This window comes from Ochlerotatus camptorhynchus, unplaced genomic scaffold (assembly GCF_037179485.1).
Source record: "Ochlerotatus camptorhynchus isolate MF236.1 unplaced genomic scaffold, CSIRO-AGI_Acam_v1.1 ptg000434l, whole genome shotgun sequence".
Classification (NCBI taxonomy): domain Eukaryota; kingdom Metazoa; phylum Arthropoda; class Insecta; order Diptera; family Culicidae; genus Ochlerotatus; species Ochlerotatus camptorhynchus.
This window is the reverse complement of record NW_027040920.1, coordinates 5,252,014-5,275,788: the sequence shown is the minus strand read 5'-3', so window position 1 is coordinate 5,275,788 and position 23,775 is coordinate 5,252,014. Positions and strand designations below refer to the sequence as shown.

The window sequence follows — 23,775 nt, the reverse complement described above, 5'->3', positions numbered from 1 at the left end:
TCTATACACAGCAGTGCACTTTGTGTTTTATAATATTCTGTAATAGTAAAATTCAATTGTTTGGATTTTCTGCAAACTCCTCATCCGTTAAAAGGAACTTTAAAGAATCAATTTTCAAAAGTGTAACACAATGGTTTCCTACTCCGCTCTGATCTGCGGTCAAACACCACAACTAGCTCTCTCAGGGCAAACTAAGGCAAAGAACGATATATCGGCACTTACCTTATCCAAAAAGACCTCACAGTAAACGGTTTCTTAAAGATAAGCGAAACACAGAATTTAGAATCATCACTTCCATGATCGATTGTGCAAACGGTTAAAGTCATCAGGACCCGATAATCCAGCCGTGCTACATAACTACACAGATAAAAATTCTGAATTTTAATTGTGATGTAAACATTCATTCACGTAAACTTGTATTTCATCTCACGCAACCAAGCAACTTGTAAACAATGTTGTTTACAAAGATGGGCTTTTGTATACAATATTTGCTACATTGCATGAAATGTGTCAGAACTTTACGTGATATATAATGTAAACGAAGATAATATGTGACGCTCCATTTATGTGCATCATATTGAACAGAAATTTACACTACTTTTTTGAACTGTGTAGACCACAGTAGCAAGTATTTCAATTTGTGGGTACCCGGGTACCCTTGTCGAGCTCTTTAAGGTGTTTTTTTGTCAATCACATAACGGTTAATGGTGTCCTCGAGAACGGCTTCGGTGAGCTCTTCTTCATCTGGCAACGCTGCGTCGAGGCCAGGCTAGAGAATTGTCAACCTCATGACGATAAACTATGTAACAACGACAGCAAAAAAAGTCAACGCTCATCTGACAAGCACGATGCAACAAACTTCTGCTTGAAAGACTGATCCAGCGTTGCCAGATATACCGATTTATCGGTATTTATACCGGTTTCCGAACTAGATACCGATATACAGATAAGGTTCCTCGGAATACCGATTTTTGGGGTTTCATACCGATTTATACCGATTTTTTTTAAATAATCAAAATGGTTATTGCCTGCCCGCGCTCGAATTTTGGAGAAAATTATTGTGAGAGAATTGTATCTTTTTAAATATCTAAAATTTGTTGAGCCTTTAAAATTATAAAAAAAATCATCTTTAAAAAGGTTTTATGTATACTCTTTCGATTAATGTTTCAATTTTCTCACCGTTTTTGGCTACCCATGAATTGGTAAACAGTCGATGGCTCTTTTTTGCAATTACGGGGAATCGGAAAAAACTTATTTCAACACCAAACTTCCTGAATTTTTTTCCACCTTACATCGTAAGTTATTTTACGATTCCTCTCGGAAACTTATTTTGACTTTCCTTGGAAGCTTCTTCAACCTTCGCTCGAATGATTCTTCCGTCTTTTCCCGTCAGTTTTTCCAACTTTCTCGGAACTTCAGGGATGCTTCCAGATTTTGATTGCAGATCCACACTAGATGCAGGAACTTTCAAGAAGCTCTGAAACATCAAAAAGTCCAGACTTTTGAGTAAGTTTCGATAAATTAAATAATGTTTCAATAACTTCTGTTAAAATTCTAAAACCCGGTTCAGCGAACTCCAGTGATCTTAAGGAAACATCATATATATTTTGGATACTTCACAAGTCCAAAGCACTTCTAGAAAATTTAATGGTTTTCAGGACAGTTTCATTAGTTACAGGTAGATTGAGAGAACTTTAGGAAGCTCCGAGAACATCAGGACAGATCAATAAATTTCAAGAAAATCGCTGAAATTTTAAAGGAGTTCCGAGAAACTCAGGCAATTTCCGAAAATTTCAGCAATGTTCCGAGGGGCTCATGCAAAATTAAGAAACGTAGTTACATGAACATTAGCACATTGTGAGAACATTTTATGTGAAGTTCCGTGCTTATTAATGGTTAATGGCAGTGTCGATAACTTTTAAAAATTAGAACAATCGGGAAGATCAGAAAACTTTCATGCTGATTTTACAATAAATTCAAGGAAATTAACGGCGCCGGTGGTGTAGTGGTAAGCGTGATTACCTCTCACCCCAGCAGGCGTGGGTTCAATACCAGTCTGAGGCATAACATCTCTGATCACGCCTTCCTGAGGATGGGAAGTAAAGCCGTTGGTCCCCGGTTCATGAGTTGATGGGTCGATAGGTAGGGTCCAGGTGTGAGAGCTGCCTTCCTGGCACGTCGGTAGCATTGGTGCTCAGCACGGAAAACAAGATCAACGGAAAAAACAAACCAAAGGAAAAAAAAAAAAAAATCTAGGAAATTGTGAGAGCTCTTAAGAAATTTCGTAATCTTCAAGCAAGTCTAGAGACCTTCAAAGTTGATTAGAGATATTCCGGTAGTCTCATTATAATCAGGGAAGTTCCAAGTATTTCAAAGATGATCAGAGTACTCCAAAACAGTCCGAGGAAATATGGAATATTCCTAAGTACATTTCAGGAATGTTCCAAAAACTTCAGGGGCATTGCGAGGTCTTCAGGGATGTTTTATGACCGTTTGGAGAACTTTCTGGATCATTAGAACATCCCCCAGAGCGCTTTCTTCCGGAATTATGTCGATGTTTCTATCGACTGTTCTGTTAGCGCTGGCTTCCGACATCTTACAGAATTTAAGGAAGTTTCTGGCGTCTTATCCAAGAAGTTCAATTAAACTTCTCCCAGAAATTTATTTTGTCTAGTTCTGGAATTTTGTCCAGTTGTTTTTTTTTTTACTTCTATTGGAAGGTTTTTTCCGAGCTCCTTCTGGCTTCCCCTGGAAATGGCTACTTCTGAAATTTATTTCCAATTTCCGAAACTTTTCTGCCTTCCTTTGAATGTGAAATCCGATTTTTTCTGAAAGTTTCTGGAAATTTTCGCCAGAAGTTTCGCGGATGTTTTTTCGGATTTCTCTCAGAACTTTCCTTAAATTTCGGAAGAGCTTCTTTCTTATTTCTCTGGATGTTGTTTTCAACTTCCTCCAGAAGCTAATTCAAACATTCTCCGGAGTTTTCTTCCGAAATTTTCCGATCTCCAAGAGATAAAAATTTGCGCTTTCAAAAACGGTAAAAATAGGGGAATTTACGTATTCTCGGCAACCTAAGCAGCGACCTTCTTTCTATAGCCTTTTTCTCTAAGGAACGCACACATATGCAGTATTGGTTTGTTTACAATCTTTTGCTGCCAGCTGCTCTAACAATTTCAGTCGAAAGAATTGTCATAAACTGTTTTGAAACGCTTTTACAAAGCTCCAATCTTCTCTAGTGAGAGCGAGTATTGTCGGCAACCAGTTTTTCTTCGGCAACCGTTCCATTTGAACTGCATGTAAATCTGCTGTTCTATTATCGGCAACTCGAAATCAGCTACAATTTGTAGTGCGTGTGTTTCATTTCAAGAAATCCCTGCTAGATTGCTTTTTCTCAGTGGTAAAAATATAGTCAAATTGAAGCTGAAAGCATAAAGAAGTTTTTCGTAAGAAAAACCAGTGAAAATAGTGTTTCAATTTGGGTTGCCGAAAATAGTCTGTCATGCCGAAGCCGTCATTTCTCCTATAAAATTGATTAAATTTGTAAATACCGATAAATACCGATTTTTTAAAACATTTGATACCGATAAGCTTTAAAACATTCTGGCAACGCTGGACTGATCTGTCTGGGCTCTCTCGACAAAACATTTTCTATTCTTGTCTTTCTCTCATTTGGTCACGAAACATCTGTTGCGTGACGTTTTCCAGAACGAGTTAGTTGTTTCACTTACGTCGGACGACAAGATTGACGGAAACTGTCGACATGGTTATTGCCGAAAAAAGTCTGTCATGTCATTCTTGCATTCTGTCGCGACAAAACTGCTGCTGGTTGTTTTCTAGTAAATGCATGTAGCTTTGCACACGAGACACAACAAGATAGAAGAAATAAATGGAATTGTGTTGTTTTGACGGGATTTCACCTCTGACTCGAAGTAGCTTGAATCTTGGCGCTGAACTTCGTATTTGCAGTGATGGGTATTTTTGGAACGGACACAACTGTAAGCTGCCGAAAATCGATGTCCGGTGCCATTTTGGATTCCAAGATGGCGGCTTCCGGTTTCAGAAAAAGTGGGAAATACTGCCAAATACCCTTCAATATGTATATTTTTGAATTCATGATGACATCTAGAGACCAAAAATCGATGTCCAGTGCCATCTGGAAATCAAAGATGGCGGCTTCCAATTTCAGAAAAAATGGGAAATACTGCCAAATACCCTTCAATATGTATATTTTCGGAATCGGGATGACGTCTAGAGACCAAAAATCGTTATCCAGCGCCATCTTTAAATCCAAGATGGCGGCCTCCGGTTTCAGAAAAAGTGGTAAATACTGCCAAATACCCATCAATATGTATATTTTCGGAATCGGGATGTTGACTAGAGACCGAAAATCGATGTCCAGCGTTATCTGGAAATCAAAGATGGTGGCTGCCGATTTCAGAAAAAGTGGGAAATACTACCAAATACCCTTCAACATGGTTATTTGCGGAATAAGGATGACGTCTAGAGACCGAAAATCGATATCCAGCGCCATCTTGAAATCAAAGATGGTGATTGCTTTTTCAGAAAAAGTGGGAAAACTGTCAAATACTTTACAATATGGATATTTTCGGAACAAAGACGGACGTGCACAAGCCGAAAATTGGAATGCCGAAATGGCGTCAGATTTTGATTTTTTTTTTAAACAGGACTGCCATCTTAGATTCCAAAATTGCGTCGGACATCGATTTTGAGCCTCTACATATCATCCCCATTCAAAATATACCCATATTATGGGGGTATTTAACATTACTATCCAGTTTATCTAGAACCAGAAGCTGCCATCTTGGAATTCAATATGGCATCGGACAGTAATTTATAGTCCATAGTTATCACCACGAATCCCAAAATACCCACATTCATGGGTATTTGACAGTATTTCCAACTTTTCCTGTATCCTGTAGCTGCCATTTTGGATTTCAGGACACTAATTTTCTGTTTCTAAATGTAATTCTCTAGACGTCATTCTTTTTCCAAAAATACTCATATTGAAGGGTATTGGACTGTATTTATATCATTTTCTGAAACCGGAAGCCTGAAACCGGAAAATGGTGTCGGACATTGATATTCGGCATCTAGATGTCGTCTCAAAAAATCCATATTATTGGGTATTTGACAGTTTTTCTGAAGTCACTGGCCACACTATCTTGGATTCAACCTTGATCAGACCTAGATTTTTAGGATACACGCGGAGTACTTGTTCCGAAAATACCCAAATTTGAAAGTTTTTCTGAATCTGAGAGCCGCCATATTGGATTACAAAAAAGTGTCAGACATATATTTTCGGAATTTCAACGTTGAACCCGTTCCGTAAATACACATATTGTAGAGTATATGACAGTTTTTTCAGAATCTGAGAGCCACCATGTTGGATTAAAAAATAGCGTCGGACATCGATTTTCGGTCTCTAGACGTCACCCCGATTCCGAAAATACCCATATTGAAGGGTATTTGGCAGTATTTCCCACTTTTTCTGAAACAGGAAGCCGCCATCTTGGCTTTAAAGATGGCGCTGGACAACGATTTTCAGTCACTGGAGGTCATCCCGATTCCAAAAATATACATATTTAAGGGTATTTGGTAGTATTTTGTTCACTTTTTCTGAAATTGGACGCTTCCATCTTTGATTTCAAGATGGGAATCACTTTCGGTCGCTAGACGTCACCCCGATTCCGAAAATATACATATTGATGGGTATTTGGCAGTATTTCCCACTTTTTCTGAAACCGGAAGCCGACACCTTGGATTTAAAGATGGCGCTGGATATCGATTTTGGTCTCTAGGCATCATCCCGATTCCAAAAATATACATATTGATGGGTATTTTACAGTGTTTTCCGTCTTTTTTTCTGAAATTGTAAACCGCCATCTTGAATTTTAAGATGGCGCTGGATATCGATTTGTGGTCTCTAGAGGTCATCCTGATTCCGAAAATATACATATTGAAGGGTAGGTCAGTATTTCAAACTTTTTTCTGAAATAGGAAATACCAGTATTGTAGGGAATTAACATTATTTCCGGCCTTTTTTTTTTAAATCTGACCTCCGTTTTAGAATGGATGGTTTCTTGTCGTGATGCTCCTTTTAAAATGACCTATAGTACTCTGTCTCAGAGAACAGTATGAGGGACATATGACTAGAATAGATAGTCGCGACTGGATGGATTCTTGATTTTGTCGTGGTGATCTTGTTGTTTGAATAAGAATTTTCCAGGATGACTATTTTTTAATGTATCTTGTCGCGCGTGAATGACAAACGCTACAATTCCCATATCTAGTCGATGCATTGCACGTAATCAGTCGCGGCTTCGGGCAGCTTCAGTCGCTTCAGATTGTACCATGGCGGGCGTCGGTACTGAATGTTGTTGGCAACGGAAAGTTTTTGGCGCACCTTAACCATGAGAAGGTAGTGGTCTAAATCGATGTTTACGCCGCGATAGGTCCTGACGTCGATAATGCCCGAGAAGTGCCTTCCATCGATCAAAATGTGATCGAAAAAAAAAACCCGAATTTATCCACCTATGGTGTGATCAGACCCTTCTTACTTATTCAAGTTTATTTATTTTATTGTCATTATCAGTGACCAAGCCCCCCACCCCCATGTCATCCAGTGACGCTACGCCACTGCCTGGGGGTACCCGGAATATATCCGGGTGTAGTCTATTTGGTGAGGCTACCAATCACCTTATCATCGTATTTTAATGTGATTTAATGGGTTTTAATTCAATTCATATTCAAGCAACTTCCCCGGGGTACCCGAAACATGTCCAAGTGTGTCCAATGTGGTCTGGAACACTTAACACGACTTGAATTGATCTTATTTTTGAATTCTGTAGTAATTTGATGTGTCGCATGATGGTTTTGATACGTTTTCCGTTAAATCCAGCGTGAAGGCCCATATACACCGGATCTTATTCCAGCCATATCTCCGGAACCGGTTCACCGATTCCAAAACCGTTCAATAGCGTTCAATGGGACCCCAAGAGCTATCATTTGGTGCCGACTTTGTCCAAATCGGTTGAGCGGTTGCTGAGAAACGTGAGCGCATTCATTTCGTTACATACACACACACATACACACATACACACATACACACACACACACAGACATGTTCCGATCTCGTCGAGCTGAGTCGAATGGTATATGACACTCGGCCCTCCGGGCCTCGGATCGATAGTCGGTTTTTCAAGTGATATCTATACCCTTCTTTGTAAGAAGGGTAAAAAGAGGCGGCGAAATCGATGAGCCTGAGGCGGTTGGCGTTCGACAGCTGGTTAGCACTGAACTTTCTTATAACCGGTCTGAATTTCTCCTCCTGGCCGACCTGAGCGTTAAGATCTCCGATAAAGATTTTGACGCCATGGCTTGGGCAGGTGTCGTAGTTCCGTTCCAACTGCGCGTAAAAAGCGTCTTTATCTTCATCGTCACTTGCTAAGTGAGGGCTGTACAAGTTGATTATGCTGACATTGAAGACACGGCCTTTGATCCTCAACTTGCACATTCTGCTATCGATGGGCTACCACCCAATCACGCGCTTCTGCATTTCGCCCATAACGATGAAAGCTATACCCAGCTCATGTGTATTGCTGCAGCTCTGGTAGATGGTATAACCATCCCTATACGTATGTACCGATGATCCCTTCCAGCAAACCTCCTGAAGCGCTACAATTTTGAACTTGCGGACCCTCAATAAATCGGAAAGAATGCGGGTAGGTACTTCCCAAAAAATTTAGAGACTTGCAGTTCCATGTTCCGAGTTTAAAATTGTTAGTCCGTTTTCGTTGCCTGGGTTGGCTGTCGGCTGGCTTGTAGGGCCTGCACCATCGTGACTGCTCTCTCACTCAATGGATCTGGGTTCAATCCCAGTCGAGGTCTGTGGGATTTTTCCGAGGCATAAAAATCTCTGGTCACGTCTTCCTTCGGAAGGGAAGTAAAACCATTGGCCCATGTTTGTTGATGGGTATGATATCCTACGCAGGTGTGGAAGCTGCCTCCCAGACAACCAATGTCCGTCGGTGATTGGCACTACACGAAACGAAAATCAATTATTTTATTCATGTGTTTCACTTATACATTTTTGCTAAAACATCAGCCTTATACATTCCATAAGACAAACCATACATTTCATTTGACACATGATCTTCATTAACATTTTGCAAGGTGTCTGCTTATTAGTTGACTTATACATTTTATGAATAATCAGCAAAATAAATTTGACAAAAGGTATAAGGAGATTTCTATCCGTGTAGATTGCGGAACAGAGACGGACGTTAAATAAAGGAATTAAAAAGAAAAAGAAAGATCGATCCCTAAAAAACAACCACCAATCAAAGTAACCAACTGTCAAAATCTACGCAGTTTTTCGTACTTAAATCCAATCTCAACCTTAACATTCCAAGATGTCAGCGGGAAAAATCATCAACGAATCAGTACAGTACGTTCGACCACTGCTTTCCATGAACCACCAGGAAGCTCACCGGAAGGTTCTCAAACTCTACAAAACTTGGTACCGCCAGCTGCCTCAAACCGTCTACGAATGCGATATCCCAAAATCACTGGAACAATGCCGTCAAAAGCTACGCGAGGAATTCCTCAAGCACCGGAACGTTACCGATCTGAGAGTAATCGACATGCTGGTCATCAAAGGACAGATGGAACTCAAGGAAACCTCCGCAAAATGGAAGCAGAAAAGCCATCTCATGCGATACTGGAAGGATACGCAAGTGCCGAAAGCGCAGGATTTTCTTTCCAAATTCTACACAGGACACGACTGAACCGCATATTAATCCAACGCTTTATTCGTCATAACGTTATAAATACAAACCATTCAACTCGGGAATGTAGTTGTCAAATAAATCTTCATCTATAAATTGTAAATAAGGGATTTTCATTGTTTTTCGTTTGTTATTTGTTATGGTTTTGTAACTTTTTTTTTTCCTCTTCCTTCTTGCGTCATGTTCTAACATAAATTAGTCAACATCTTACGGGGTAGGTAAACTGCACAAATAAGAATACTTAAATGGTGATGCTAATTGTTGTGCAGGAATCGCTTTAGTTCCTCCTGGGTGTCGAAGATCAGCACCGGAAACGGTGATCCCGGAACCAATTCGCCGGCCCACTTGACCTCCACTCGATAGTCTCCCGGTTCGGTGGGATCGTACTGAAAAGGATTGATCATTACATTTTGAAGGGCCGGAATATGCGACAACCTACCTTGCAAAGAATAGTTCTATCCTTCTGGCTCTCCCGCTGCATCTCAACTCGGAATGCCCCCTTGGGTCCGCGTACGCGAACCGTCAGCTGTCCGGCACCGGCTCCTCGCGTATCAACGATAAACCGCGACTGGAACGTCGCAAGCACACCATGCTCGATTCCTGGTCCGTAGACGCGAACCTTACTAGCATCGGGAGCTCCCGCTACACGGAGCGTGAACGGTGATCCGGGAACGTGTTGACCTCCGTACTTGATCGTGAGTGTATGTCTTCCCGGTTCCTGAGGCTTGACGTTCAAGGTGAACGTAGCGTCTCCATGATCGTACAGTTCGCAGTAAGCGACCTTCCGAGGACCGGCACAGTGAGCGGTCAGCTCTCCTGGTCCGGCACGTCTCGTGTCGATCCAGGATTTGATGTCTCGACCAACAACACCGTTGCGAAGTCCTTCGCCAGAGCATAGAACCTTGGCAGCATCTACTGCTGGACCCACGGATATGGTCAGAGGACAACCCTTGATCAATCGACCGTTCCACTCGACGGAGAGGCTCAGCGGTCCTCCGGTGGATTTGTGTGGATTGAACGAAGCTAGCCAGATTAGTTCATTTGGTCTTGGTTGCAAAAGCGTGACCGGTAGGTTTTCTCCATCTTCGAACTCCATGTGAACTTCTGGTTTTCCGGACAACGCTTCTGAGGCGTCGATTGTGAAGTGAGAAATTTCACCTACTTGTCCAGAAGTTAGACCTCTTCCGGTAAGAACAACCTTATCGGCGGCGGATGAGTTGCCTGTGACGAACACGTATCCAGGACTCTGTGAGATTGGCAGTCCAGACCAGGTTAAGTCGAAGCTATGTTCTCCCTTGGATAGTTCTTCATCGGACAGGTAGAGCAGACAGCGTCCATTGCCTTGTTTCTCAACAATGATCTCAGTACTGTCCACATAGCAGGTCAATTCTCCAGGTCCAGCCATACTAGTGTCGAAGGCAATCTTGACTGGCAGCAGCAGTTTTCCATTAGTATCCAACAAGCTTCCCCAACCTCCGATTGGAGTGACCTTCACTGGATCCAGACACGAAATGGTCCATGGTGATCCCGGTAGAGGGCCTCGATTGGTACAGCTGGCCCTGATTTCATACTCTCCAACCGTCAGAATTGTGTAGAAAATCTTCCATTCGTTGTTACCCAAGTTCTTGATCTTGGGCTCGATTCGCTCAGCTTGTTCGTCACATCGTTCGATCTGGACGTTTGGCATCGAAGGGCAAAACACTACAAAGGACGTCTCCTTGCCACGGTGAGCAACTTCCAGTCCATTCCCGGAAGCGTGGCTATCCGTTTTATTTCCGACAGCTTGGACGGCAAACGTGATCGGTGATCCTGGGACGCTCTCTCCTCCATACATGACGGTGACTTTGTAGTGACCGGCACTCAACGGCAAGAACTCGACCTGGTGAACGTAATCTTCCTGTTGGGTCAGCTCTACGGGGACATTCTGTCCCGTAGGGGATAGAACGGTGACTTCGATCTCTGCCACGCCTGCCGACTCGGACTCCACTGTAAGAATTGTTTGGAAATTAGAATCTTCAGTTCAAGTTAATTGAAGCAGAAAACTTACCATTCCAGGTAATCGGTGAATTGGTACAAAGGTTCATTTTGGGCACTTTCTGCAGATGAATCTTGGAAGGATCATACGACTCACAGGTGTATGGACTTCCCGGCAAAGGTTTCGATTGATGAAGAACGTCTGTTGATAAACATACCAGATGAGTTTTCGAATGATTTGGGGAAATTACCGGACTTACCAATCAAGCATTGCCCAACCTTCTGCACGGTGAATTCCGCCTGCAGATGGCCACCCTTGGTCTGGTAGCAGCGCACCGGCAGAGCTTGACCTCCCGGGCCGGAAACGACCACATCAAACTCCCGTGCCAGATGACCAACGGTGTCGATGGCGAACGAGGTCGTCTTGGTTACGCGAGCCTGGTACAGTCCCAAACCGTTGACGGTGATCTGAAGTAGGTAATAGGTGTAAAATATCTCATAATCAACAATTGTGCCAGAAATTATACCTCCTTCGTCATTGCAGGAGCCAAGACGTTGATCTCGATAGGCTTACTGGCGATCGGGACCTGGTTGTACAGGATCATGATCTTGTGTGGAGCAACTCGCGTTGGATGGTATACAATCTCCCAGGTACCGTTTTTGGTGGGTCCTCGAATTGAATGTGGCACTTCCAGGCCTCCACAACGAACCACGGAAGTCAGTGTACCCTGACCGGCATCCAGTATTGACACCGCCAGGGAAGCCGGCTTATGGCAGTAAGCTTCTCCAACCTCGACGATTTTAACCATGCAGGGATCGAATACATTGATCGTCCTAGCAGCGATGAACGACCGTGTTTCCTGATCGATGTACCGAATGATGTAGCTTCCAATTTTAGTCGCTTTGAATTCGGCGGATTTCCGGGACAGTGTGAATGGCACCATCTTATTTTCTGGGTCGTAGATCTCCACGGTCTGTTCCTCACCGACCAGCTCAATGAACGTAATGTTGCCAATCTGTACGTTTTGCGTATTTTGCTGAACTTCACAACGGAAAGGACTTCCATCCACCGGAAGATCGTTGAACGTGATGTTAACAAAGTGAGGTTCACAGGTCTGCGGTACAAATGTAACGTCGTACAAACCTCTTGCGCAAGCAGTAACTTCGGCTTTCACGGTACTGGTTGCCGTGGAAACGACCAGTTCCAGCGTTCCTTCACCGGCTCCGGCAGCATCAACGCTGAAGGTCAACGGAACTCCCAGTGAGGCCATAGTGTTGTGGGGATCGAGTCCACTGATGGCAACCCGGGAAACGTCAAAGACGTTGCAAGAAAATGGCGATCCATTGATGTGCTGATCGTTCGCTGTAACACTGATCAAGTGTCTACCGACCGAGGTCGGAACAAACGAAACATAGTGGATATCGTCTCGGAAGGACACTCTGCAGGAGACAGTATCAGCCGAAGGGGAAGTAATCAACACCTGAGGATCGATACCATCGAAACCTTCCAGCTCGAAAATGTTCTCGCATTTAACCGGAGCCTGTCTCAAACACTCTCCGGTTGCGATCGCCTTGGAAAGCGAAACTGGAGCATGCGTAACATGACAAGCAAACGGAGATCCTGGAACTGGATAACCATTGAACCTCACCGACAACGAGTGTGTGGCAGCTTCCGTTGGTTTAAAATTTACTTTGAATCGTGCATTTCCCTCGGATTGGACGAAGTTCGGTACGTTCTTTCCTCCGACTGCGACAATGATCTCCAAATTTCCCGCTCCAGCTTGGCTAGCATTGATCCCGAAGCTGACGCTCTTTCCGACGACACCAGGTCTAATATCCGTCACGACCACCTTTTCAGCTGAGTAAGCCTTCAACAGAAACGGACTTCCTTCAACGTGGCCACTACCGGGCAGACGAACCTCAACCGAATGATCGCCGACCTCGATCGGTTCAAATTTGACGCGATATGCTCCCGAAACCGGAATCACATCCGCACGAACTGCTCTTCTGGCTGGTCCCAAAACTTCCACGACCGGTGAGATGTCCGACTCCACCAGAAAATCGAACACGTGCCCTACGCTTACCTTGTCCATCAGATCACTGGTGACGATCCGTGCTGCTGGCGATACCTACGATTGAATAAAAAAGTATCTGTTATGCTCCACTCAATCGAGCAATTACCGCGCTCAATCATTACCTTGCAAGTGAACGGGCTTCCCGGTACGTCCTGCCCGTTGAAGCGCAACTCCACGGTATGATTCTGAGCCTCCCGTGGAGTGAAGCTGATCGCGTACGTATGCTGACCTTGAGCTTGAGCCGATGTTGGTACCCGTCCTCCGTTGACCGTAACCTCCAAATTGCCCGGACCCGCTTGGGATGTCTCAACTGTGAAATCAGGGTGCGAATGTTAGTCGTGTGACAATCGAGGGGTGATACTAGGCTAGGACTTACCCAAGAAGACGACAGGCTTTCCCACGGTGCCATTGTTGACGTTCTTCACCTTGATCGCCGTTACGTCGTAGACCTTCACCGTGGTGGCACGTTTCCGCATTTCGGTTGTGATGATCCGCGTCCGAACGATTGTTTTGATGTTGCAACGAGCGGTGCGTTGGAAGAAATGAAAGACGCGAAGAACAAAGTGTACAAAATTATTAGCTTGAGAGTGAGGGGAGTACATACAGCTCTCGGGTGTCAAGTGTTGGGGCCCCGATGGTGAGTACGTCACCTATGGTGCGGTGGCAATTAACGGTAATTATAATGTGGTTTCGCGTGCCCGACTGGGCAGGGTTGTAGCTAATTAGCAGTTGTGCACCAGCAAAGCGAAATGCATTTCAAGTCACATGGATTGTACCCCAGTAAAGCCACGAAAACCACAATACGGTCGTCAACCAAAAAAACACCAACCATCACTTCCGTTAGCGGTGGAAGCCTTCGAATTTGAATTCTAACTTGAATTGACTGGAATCAACGAATGGCACGTTCTCGCTGCTGATGAACCGTTTTTCAACAACTCCCACACTGGCATTGTTCCGGTGCAGCTTGAAGAAATCATATGCAAAGATGGCAAATGGTGTTGAAGTGAGAAAGCACTTGTTCTACATTCGAAGGCGTGGTTGCACCGTCCAAGCTGGCTAATTAGTATGCCGTCCACGGCCACGAATGCCAAGCATTCCATGTGGGATTTATTGACGTGGACAGGTGGAACCTGATGGACGCTTTGATCGATGGTAGGTTGACATTGAAGTACTGGACGGAGCTGTTGTATATTCACGGGTATGTAGTGAAAAAGTGTCAGTCGCTTTCTGTTAAATTGCCTAATTTGCATCACAGCAGATTTTGACCTTCATAAATAAGTACCCAGAACATGGTCGTGTGTGGCAAATATCATAAAAATCTACAACTTTTCTATTAGACGGCACCCCCCCCCTCCATTTGTAACAAAACGTATCACGAAAAGCATCCCCTCAAATTACACTAGTTTACAAAACAACATTAAAAGTGTGAACTTTAGTGGTTGACCAACGTTTCTAATGCAAAATCCTACGCTGAATTCAATGCCGTGGTCAGAAAAAATAAAAGTAGAGCCATTTTTGAGATATAAAAAAAAATTTGATTTTTTGAATTTTGGACAAAAGTACTATTACTAAAATGTCAATATCTTTAGAACTAGTGCACCAATTTTAAATCTTTTTTTATGAAAATGAAGCTAAATAAATTTGCTATCCTTCACTTGAATATTATGTTTTAATTAAAAATTTAATTTTGAAGTCATTTAAAAATTTAAAGCATTTTTTTTATTTTTCCTGCGAATTTTCCATTAAAATCTTGTTTTAATCAACATTTTTAATAGGATAAAAAGATTCAAAAAATCATTCCATAATTTATTCTTAAAGTCCATTAAAAACTGGAGAAAATGAGCCTTTAATGGATAAAATCGGTTGGAAATTGTCGAAGTTATGAATTTTTTTGTAAAATCATGGAAATTGAATGTTCCAAGATTGGCCGTTGTCCCGCTCCTAGGTTCATGCACCACTTCCAGTAAGCCTTTCTGCGGACGTGTACGCATACGGTGCATTTCACTAACACTACCAGCTGTCACGCAAAATTAAATGGGATATTTTCAACAATATAATTTACGCTAGTGTTTGTGAGACCGCTCGGCGAGAACCTAACGCAACACGCAACCAACTCAATTTGACAGCTTTCTTTCTTTAACATTGCTTAACGATGTAATCTCAAAAGTTTTGTTACGCGTGTGGCAACTACATATTTACAAAATCGGTCAATTTCACTGCTTCGTTGCAAACTGCATACAGGCTTTATTTTAAAATTGATCCTGGAGACTTTGACGAACCGTGGATTCCAAAAGTATTATGTAGTTCGTGCAAAACGTGCTTGGCTAGGTGGATGTCAGGCGCAAGGTAAATTGATTTTTTGAATAACTTTCATATAAACAATTTATGTACAGCATGGTAGTGCTTTGTTCTTTCCTGATCGACATTATCTTACTTCATCTATTTTTGATAAGTGTTAATGTCTTACTTACTAACTCACTTATTTGTTATCTGTCAGTCGCTATTTGTCCTTTGACATGCCCACCATATGGCGTCGACCGTTTTGTCATGCAACGGATTGTTATTTCTGCTTGACTAAAGTTAAGCAACAAGAACGTCACAAAACAGTTGAGTATCCACAAGTGGCTTCTATGACAAAACCTGTTCCACATCCCGTATCCTGTTTATCCAAAGCGGAAACGAGCGCCCTCTGTTGAATCGACCGTTACAAAAAGTGAGGAGGAATTCAAGGAGGAATGCGAGGAAAACTTCGAGGTGGAATTGGAAAGAAACCCAAAACTGTTTACACAATCCGAATTTAATGATTTGGTGCGAGATCTCGACTTATCGAAGGAGAAATCCGAATTGCTGGCATCACGCTTGAAAGAACACAACATGCTGAGCAAGGAGGTCAAAATTTCTTGTCACAGGAATCGTCACAAGAAATTTGACAAATATTATTCTACAAAGGACAAGGCATGTTTTGGTTGTTGGTTTCTGATTCGAGAAACAAGTTCAAAACATCGAAGACAAAGTCATTCGATTCTCAATCATTTTCAATAAAACCTAAATAAATTTCTTTTGTATCAACTCGGTTTTAAATCCTGATATGCCTTAATCAAATTGATATGTAGAGAAAAGAATCTCCCATGAAAACTTTACATGCGATTTGGATGCTTACAACCACACCTAGAAAAGGAACTCTAAAGCTGTTGTATTTCAGCAACATTTTTAAGTGTTTTACAAAAATTCTCATAACTTCGACAATTTCCAACCGATTTCATCCATTAAAGGCTCATTTTCTCCGGTTTTGAATGGACTTTAAGAATAAATTATGGAATGATTTTTTGAATCATTTTATCTCATTAAAAATGTTGATTAAAACAAGATTTTTATGGAAAATTCGCAGGAAAAATAAAAAAAAAAAATGCTGTAAATTTTTAAATGACTTCAAAATTAAATTTTTAATTAAGACATAATATTCTAGTGAACGATAGCAAATTTATTTTGCTTCATTTTTATAAAAAAAAAAAGATTTAAAATTAGTGCACTAGTTCCAAAGATATTGACATTTTAGTAATCGTACTTTTGTCCAATATTCAAAAAATCAAAATTTTTGTATATCTCAAAAATGCCTCTACTTTAATTTTTTCTGACCACGGCATTGAATTCAACGTATTTTGCATTGGAAATGATCATCACCTTACCGAGTTCAAAAATGCTGTAAACTAGTGATATTAGTTTATAGCCCCCTCCCCTTTCATTTAATGAAATCCAGATTTGCCAATTATTGATTTCTTTGAAAATAACTTAAAGAAGATGACGACTGGGACTTGAGGGGAATTGGTAACCAAAAAAACTCGAAACTACGTAATCTATCTGAACAAATTTGCCCGATGCGGCAGCCTTCCGTCCAGTCAAGATGTTAAGTTAGGGCAAACAATTCAAAATTAATGATACATGAGCGCCTCCTGGTGATTTAATTTTGTTTTGAACTTTTACCACAACATAGGTCTTGTTCATCTGAACAACTTTGCTGAAGACGGAAGCCTTCTATCTAGTCCATCTGAGGGCAAACGATACCAAATGAATGTCACACTAGCGCTACCTGCTGGATTAACTCTGAGCTGAACTCTTTACCATAATATAGGTGTTGTCCATCTGATCGACTTTACCCAAGACGGAAACCTTCTATCTAGTCCATATGTTAAGTTAAACTCTCTAGTGAGGAACAACGAAGACTGGATGGAGAAAAAATACAATTTCAGTTGACTTTTTCAAATATTTGACCCTGGGCGTAATTCATGGCAATTTGGTGGTGCAGTTCTCGGTCCAGTATCGATTGTTTTTATATAGATGGTTCAAAATTGAACACTTGATTGTGAGAAGTAACTGGCCCTAGGAGAGACATATTGGTTTCTGCGGGTACATGGCCAACTGTGTTTCAAGCTGAAATCAAAGCAATTTTAGAGTACCGTAAAACGGGGTAACATTGATAGTTTTTTAAAGTATATTCTAAATATTTTTAACAGCAGTTTTTCAAATTTTATATGTTTAAAACAAGTACTGAGGATCCAAGAATTAATTCGTTGGTAATATGTTGAACGAAAATTAAAGCATTTGCACTATATTTTTTTAGTTTTGTGACCGAACTTCAGTATTTTGAATTTGGGTTACTTTGATAATGCTAGATGAATGTAGAAAAATATGAGTGAAACTCAAACAATTTAGTTCTTTAAATATGAAACCTTGAATGAGTATATAATCAGAAAACTTTATAAGCATTAAGAAAACAACATTAAATTTTTGATGGCTATATTGGAAATACATTTCATAAATGATGGTGTGAGTGCTTTTTCAAACAAGCGAAAAACACGAAAATTGTTTTTTGAATATGTTTGTAAAATATGTAACACATACTATATAAAAACTATATACGATATCAACGGAAATACCCTAAGCTACAATATGGAACCAATGTTTCTAATTTGGAAAAAGCGCAGCGAGTAAATTTAATCTTTATATTATACTATCAAAGTCACCCGCATAATCAAAGATACCTCGTTTTACGGTAACTATAAGAGTTTAAATACATGCATCATGCAGGACAGTCCAGCTGATTTAAATGCTTTAAAGTCGGTGACATGTATATCAAAACTTGTCTGGGAGTGTGTTCAATCACTTCAAAAATTGCCTTGTCATAAGCAAGTCAACCTATATTGAGTTCCTGGTCATTGAGGGATTGACAGAAATAAAAGAGCTGATGCACTAGAAAGACTCGGATCTTCTCATAAGTTCATAGGACCAGAGCTCTTTTGTGGCTTATCGGCTGCATCTCTAAAAAATGGAGCTAAAAGCGTGGGAATCTTCAGAAGGCTGCTAGGCAGTCGAAGTGATTCCATAATCCACAAAATCCTGCAACATTTCAAGAAATACTTTAGTGTATATACAGGTCTTATAACAGGTCATTGTCCGAGCCGTTATCACTTGAAGCTGATTGGAAAATTTCAAGATGATGTATGTCGCTCCTGTGGCATAGAAAAGGAAGATTCGGAACATTTGCTATGCCACTGTCAAAAAAAGGCATCAATTCTTCGACAAGAGGCTGATAGAACCCTTTGACATTTGGAGAACAATTCCCAGTACAGCAGTGGACTTTATTCGAAGTGTAATGCCGTGCTGGGATTATCATATTAATCAAACAATGGCGATCACTCCTAATAGTAGTGAAGAAAAAAAATGAGGAATATATCACAATAAATCAGACAATTTGTCCTGGACCCTACCTGTCAACCCATCAGCACATGTACCGGGGACCAATGGATTTACTTCCCTTCAGAAGGAAGGCGTGATCAGAGATTTTATGCCTCACAAAATCCCAGTGGCACCGTCTGGATTTGAACCCACGCCCTTTAAGAAGCTTATTTAAGAAGCTAATTTAAGAAGCTTATTTAAGAAGCTTATTTAGGAAGCTTATTTAAGAAGCTTATTCAAGAAGCTTATTTAAGAAGATTTTTTAAGACACTTATATAAGAAACTTTTGTATGAAGCTAATGTAAGAAGGTTATTGAAGAAGTTTATTTAAGAAGTTTATTTAAGAAGATTATTTTGGAAGCTTATTCAACTAGCTTTTTAAGAAACTGATTAAAGAAGCTTATTTGAGAAGCTTTTTAAGAAGCTTAATTAAGAAGTTAATTTAAGAACCTTATTTAAGAAGCTTATTTAAGAAGTTTATTTAAGAAGCTTATTTAAGAAGCATATTTACAAAGCTTATTTAAAAAGCTTATTAAAAAAAATATTTAAAAAGCTTATTTAAGAAGCTCATATAAGATGTCAGTTGAAGATGCTTGTTAAGAAGCTTTTTTTAAAAGCTTATTTAAGAAGCTCATTTAAAAAGCTTATTAAAGAATCGTATTTTTCAATCTAAAATAAAAAAAAAAACCATTTAAAAAACTTATCCAAGAAGCTTATTTAATAAGCTTATAATAGAAACTTATTTTAGAAGTTTATTTCAGAAGCTTATTTTAGAAGCTTGTTTCAAAAGCTTATATAAAAATATATTAAAGAAGCTTATTAAAGATATATATTTCAGAAGTTTATTTAAGAAGTTTATTTAAGAAGTTTATTTAAGAAGTTTATTTAAGAAGTTTATGTAAGAAGCTTATTTGAGAAGCTTATTAAAGGAACTTTTTTAAGAAGCACATTTAAGAAGCTTATTTAAGAAATTCATTTAAAAAGCTTATTTAAGAAAATTATATATGAAGCTTATTTTGGAAGCTTATTTAAGAAGCTTATTTTTGAAGCTTATTTAAGAAAATTGTTTAAGATGCTAATAGAAGAAGCTTTTTTAAGAAGCTTATTTAAGAAGCTCATTTAAATAGCTTATTTAAGAAATTATTTTACAAGCTTATTTACGAAGCTCATTTAAAAAGCTTATTTTAGAAATTATTTTACAAGCATATTTAAGAAGCTTAATTAAACAGCTTATGTAAGAAGCTTATTTAAGAAGCTTATTTAAGAACCTTATTTAAGAAGCTTTTTTAAGAAGCTTCTTTAATAAGCTTTTAAGAAGTTTTTTTAAGAAAGCTTCATAAAAAAAGCTTTTAAATATGCATCTTATATATTTAAGAAGCTTTTTTATTAAGCTTATTTAAGAAGCTTATTTAAGAAGCTTATTTAAGAAGCTTATTTAAGAAGCTTATAATAGACACTTATTTAAGAAGTTTATTTAAGAAGCTTATTTAAGAAGCTTATTTAAGAAGCTTATTTACGAAGCTTATTGAAAAAAAAACATATTTTAGAAGCTTATTTAAGAAGCATATTTACAAAGCTTATTTAAAAAGCTTATTAAAAAAAATATTTAAAAAGCTTATTTAAGAAGCTCATATAAGATGTCAGTTGAAGATGCTTGTTAAGAAGCTTTTTTTTAAAGCTTATTTAAGAAGCTCATTTAAAAGCTTATTAAAGAATCGTATTTTTCAATCTAAAATAAAAAAAAAAAACCGTTTAAAAAACTTATCCAAGAAGCTTATTTAATAAGCTTATAATAGAAACTTATTTTAGAAGTTTATTTCAGAAGCTTATTTTAGAAGCTTGTTTCAAAAGCTTATATAAAAATATATTAAAGAAGCTTATTAAAGATATATATTTCAGAAGTTTATTTAAGAAGTTTATTTAAGAAGTTTATTTAAGAAGTTTATGTAAGAAGCTTATTTGAGAAGCTTATTAAAGGAACTTTTTTAAGAAGCACATTTAAGAAGCTTATTTAAGAAATTCATTTAAAAAGCTTATTTAAGAAAATTATATATGAAGCTTATTTTGGAAGCTTATTTAAGAAGCTTATTTTTGAAGCTTATTTAAGAAAATTGTTTAAGATGCTAATATAAGAAGCTTTTTTAAGAAGCTTATTTAAGAAGCTCATTTAAATAGCTTATTTAAGAAATTATTTACAAGCTTATTTACGAAGCTCATTTAAAAAGCTTATTTTAGAAATTATTTTACAAGCTTATTTAAGAAGCTTAATTAAACAGCTTATGTAAGAAGCTTATTTAAGTAGCTTATTTAAGAACCTTATTTAAGAAGCTTTTTTAAGAAGCTTCTTTAATAAGCTTTTAAGAAGCTTTTTTAAGAAAGCTTCATAAAAAAAGCTTTTAAATATGCATCTTATATATTTAAGAAGCTTTTTTATGAAGCTTATTTAAGAAGCTTATTTAAGAAGCTTATTTAAGAAGCTTATTTAAGAAGCTTATTTAAGAACCTTATTTAAGAAGCTTATTTAAGAAGCTTTTTTAAGGAAGCTTCAGAAAAAAACTTTTTAAATATGCATCTTATATATTTAAGAAGCTTTTTTATTAAGCTTATTTAAGAAGCTTATTTAAGAAGCTTATAGTAGACACTTATTTAAGAAGTTTATTTAAGAAGCTTATTTAAGAAGCTTATTTACGAAGCTTATTGAAAAAAAACATATTTTAGAAGCTTATTTAAGAAGCTTATATAAGATGGCTGTTTAAAATGCTTGTTAAAAAGCTTATTTAAAAAGCTTATTTAAGAAGCTGATTTAAGAAGCCTTTTTAAGAAGCTCATTTAAGAAGTTTATTTAAGAAACATATGTTACAATGGAAATAATAAAAAAAAACTTTTTAAAAGGCTTATCGAAGAAGCTTATTGAACAGGTATATTAAAGAAACTTATTTAAGAAGATTATTTAAGAAGCTCATAACAAAAGCTTATTTAAAAAATATATTTAAGAAGCTTATTTAAGAAGAGCTTATTTAAGATATACCTTCAAGAAGTTTGTTTAAGAAGCTTATTAAAGAAACATATTTAATAAGCTAATTTAAGAAGCATTTTTTAGAAGCTAGTTTACGAAGCTCATTTAAAAAAAACTTGTTATGAAGCTTATTTTAGAAGCATATTTAAGAAATATATTTAAGAAGCATATTTAAGAAGCTTATTTAAGAAGCTGATCAAAGTAGTTTATTCAAGACGCTTTTAGAAGAAACTTATTAAAGAAACATATTTAAGAAGCTTATTTAAGAAGCTTATGTAAGAAGCTTATGTAAGAAGCTTATTTAAGAAGCTTATGAAGGAAACTTATTTCAGAAGCTTAATAAAAAAGCTTATTAAGGAAACTTATTTCAGAAGCTTATTTCAGAAGCTTATTTAAAAAGCCTATTTAAGAAGCTTATTTAAGAAGCTTATTTAAGAAGCTTATTTAAGAAGCTTATTTAAGAAGCTTATTTACGAAGATTTTTTAAGAAGCTTATTAAAGAAACTTATTAAAGAAGCTTATTTAAGAAGCTTATTCAAGAAGCTTATTTAAGAAGCTTATTTACGAAGCTTATTTCAAAAGCTTATTTAAAAAAATATTTAAGAAGCTTTTATAAGAAGCTCATATAAGATGGCTGTTTAAGATGCTTGTTAAGAAGCTAATTTTAAAAGCTTATTTAAGAAGCTGATTAAAGAAGCCTATTTGAGAAGCTCATTTAAGAATTTTTTTTAAGAAACATATGTTACAACCAAAATAAAAAAAAAAACCTTTTTAAAAAGCTTATCGAAGAAGCTTAATTCATAAGCATATTATAGAAATTTATATAAGAAGATTATTTAAGAATCTAATTTCAAAGGCTTATTTAAAAATATGTTTAAGAAGCTTATTTAAGATATACCTTTAAAAAGTTTATTAAAGAAGCTTAATTAAGAAAATTATATGTGAAGCTTATTTGGGAAGCTTATTCAAGAAGCTTATTAAAGAAACTTATTTAATAAGCTTATTTTTTAGAAGCTTGTTTACGAAGCTCATTTAAAAAAAACTTGTTTAGAAGCTTATTTTAGAAGCACATTTAAGAAATATATTTAAGAAGCATATTTAAGAAGCTTATTTAAGAAGCTGAACCAAGAAGCTGAACTAAGTAGCTTATTTAAGGTGCTTTTTGAAGAAACTTATTAAAGAAGCATATTAAGGGGGTATTCCCAATATTTTGCCTTTTTTCGGCCTATTTTTCAATAAATTTTTTTTCAAGGAAAATGAATAGTAATGCGCCTAACTCTTTGGGATTCTTGTTTATTGAACATTAAAGTTTACAAATAAATTTTTTTCGACATAAAAAAAGACATTATTGACGTCACAAAATGGCGGCAAACAGACCCCTGTTCGCCGCAAACGCCTGGACGGGCGAAGACTTTTCTCTGGAACGGCTTCATCTGAAACAGATTTCGTGATGAAATTAATAATCTGCATAAGATTCTCTGGAGCTTCTCCCGTTGGCAGCAAAAAATCTTGCAAATTAACAAAATGGCGGCCATATGAAAAACCAGGCGATTTTTAGCCCGCTTTTTTGCAGCTTTAAGGTGCTTCAAACAATGTTAAATGTTAATATTTTTGGCTGAAAGTGGGAGAAGCTCCAAAGAATTTAATAAGGAACAAAATGCGCAAAGATTCAAGTCAATATCTCTTATAGTTTCTGAGAAAAATCTTCGCCCGATAAAAAAAAATGTGGTTTCGAGAAAAACGCGTTTAAAGTTTTGACTTTAGTTAAAACCATTTGGGGGTTCTTACCATTAGTCAGCTATGCCTGGACACCGAATTCGCTGATCGGAAAACGGCTTGGGGGATGAAAGTATATAGTCCAAAGTACAAAAAAACGTGAAAAAAAAAAATTTGATTTTTTGAAAAAAAAGATCGGGAATACCCCCTTAAAGAACCTTATTTATGAAGCTTATTGAGGAAACTTACTTCAGAAGCTTAATAGAGAAGCTTATTAAGGAAACTTATTTCAGAAGCTTAATAAAGAAGGTTATTTGAGCAGTTTATTTAAAACTTTATTTAAGAAGCTCATTTATTTAAGAAGCTCATTTAAGAAGCGTTTTTAAGATGCTTATTTAAGAAGCATATTTAAGAAATATATTTAAGATGCTTATTTAAGTAGCTTATTTAAGAA

General features: G+C 37.9%; 2 protein-coding genes across 4 annotated transcripts in view; one reads left to right on the top strand and one right to left on the bottom strand.

Annotated features, from left to right (window-relative positions):
- Positions 1 to 8,410: 8,410 nt before the first annotated feature.
- LOC135711728 (NADH dehydrogenase [ubiquinone] 1 alpha subcomplex subunit 6-like) lies at positions 8,411 to 8,873 on the top strand. The gene has a single exon (XM_065234697.1). The coding sequence runs from the start codon at positions 8,433 to 8,435 to the stop codon at positions 8,805 to 8,807; it is 375 nt and encodes a 124-aa protein (XP_065090769.1). The 5' UTR covers positions 8,411 to 8,432; the 3' UTR covers positions 8,808 to 8,873.
- Positions 8,874 to 8,973: 100 nt separating this feature from the next.
- Positions 8,974 to 23,775, bottom strand: part of jbug (filamin-type immunoglobulin domains fbug) — a 173,074-nt gene continuing 158,272 nt past the window's right edge. For all 3 annotated transcript variants that reach the window (XM_065234539.1, XM_065234540.1, XM_065234541.1), the window contains 7 exons: positions 13,233 to 13,305; positions 12,979 to 13,166; positions 11,309 to 12,910; positions 11,042 to 11,249; positions 10,855 to 10,983; positions 9,247 to 10,793; positions 8,974 to 9,193 (listed from right to left, as the gene is read on the bottom strand). In XM_065234539.1, coding sequence (XP_065090611.1) covers positions 9,062 to 9,193; positions 9,247 to 10,793; positions 10,855 to 10,983; positions 11,042 to 11,249; positions 11,309 to 12,910; positions 12,979 to 13,166; positions 13,233 to 13,305 — 3,879 coding nt within the window. In that variant the 3' untranslated portion in view covers positions 8,974 to 9,061. The remainder of the gene's footprint in view (positions 9,194 to 9,246; positions 10,794 to 10,854; positions 10,984 to 11,041; positions 11,250 to 11,308; positions 12,911 to 12,978; positions 13,167 to 13,232; positions 13,306 to 23,775) is intronic.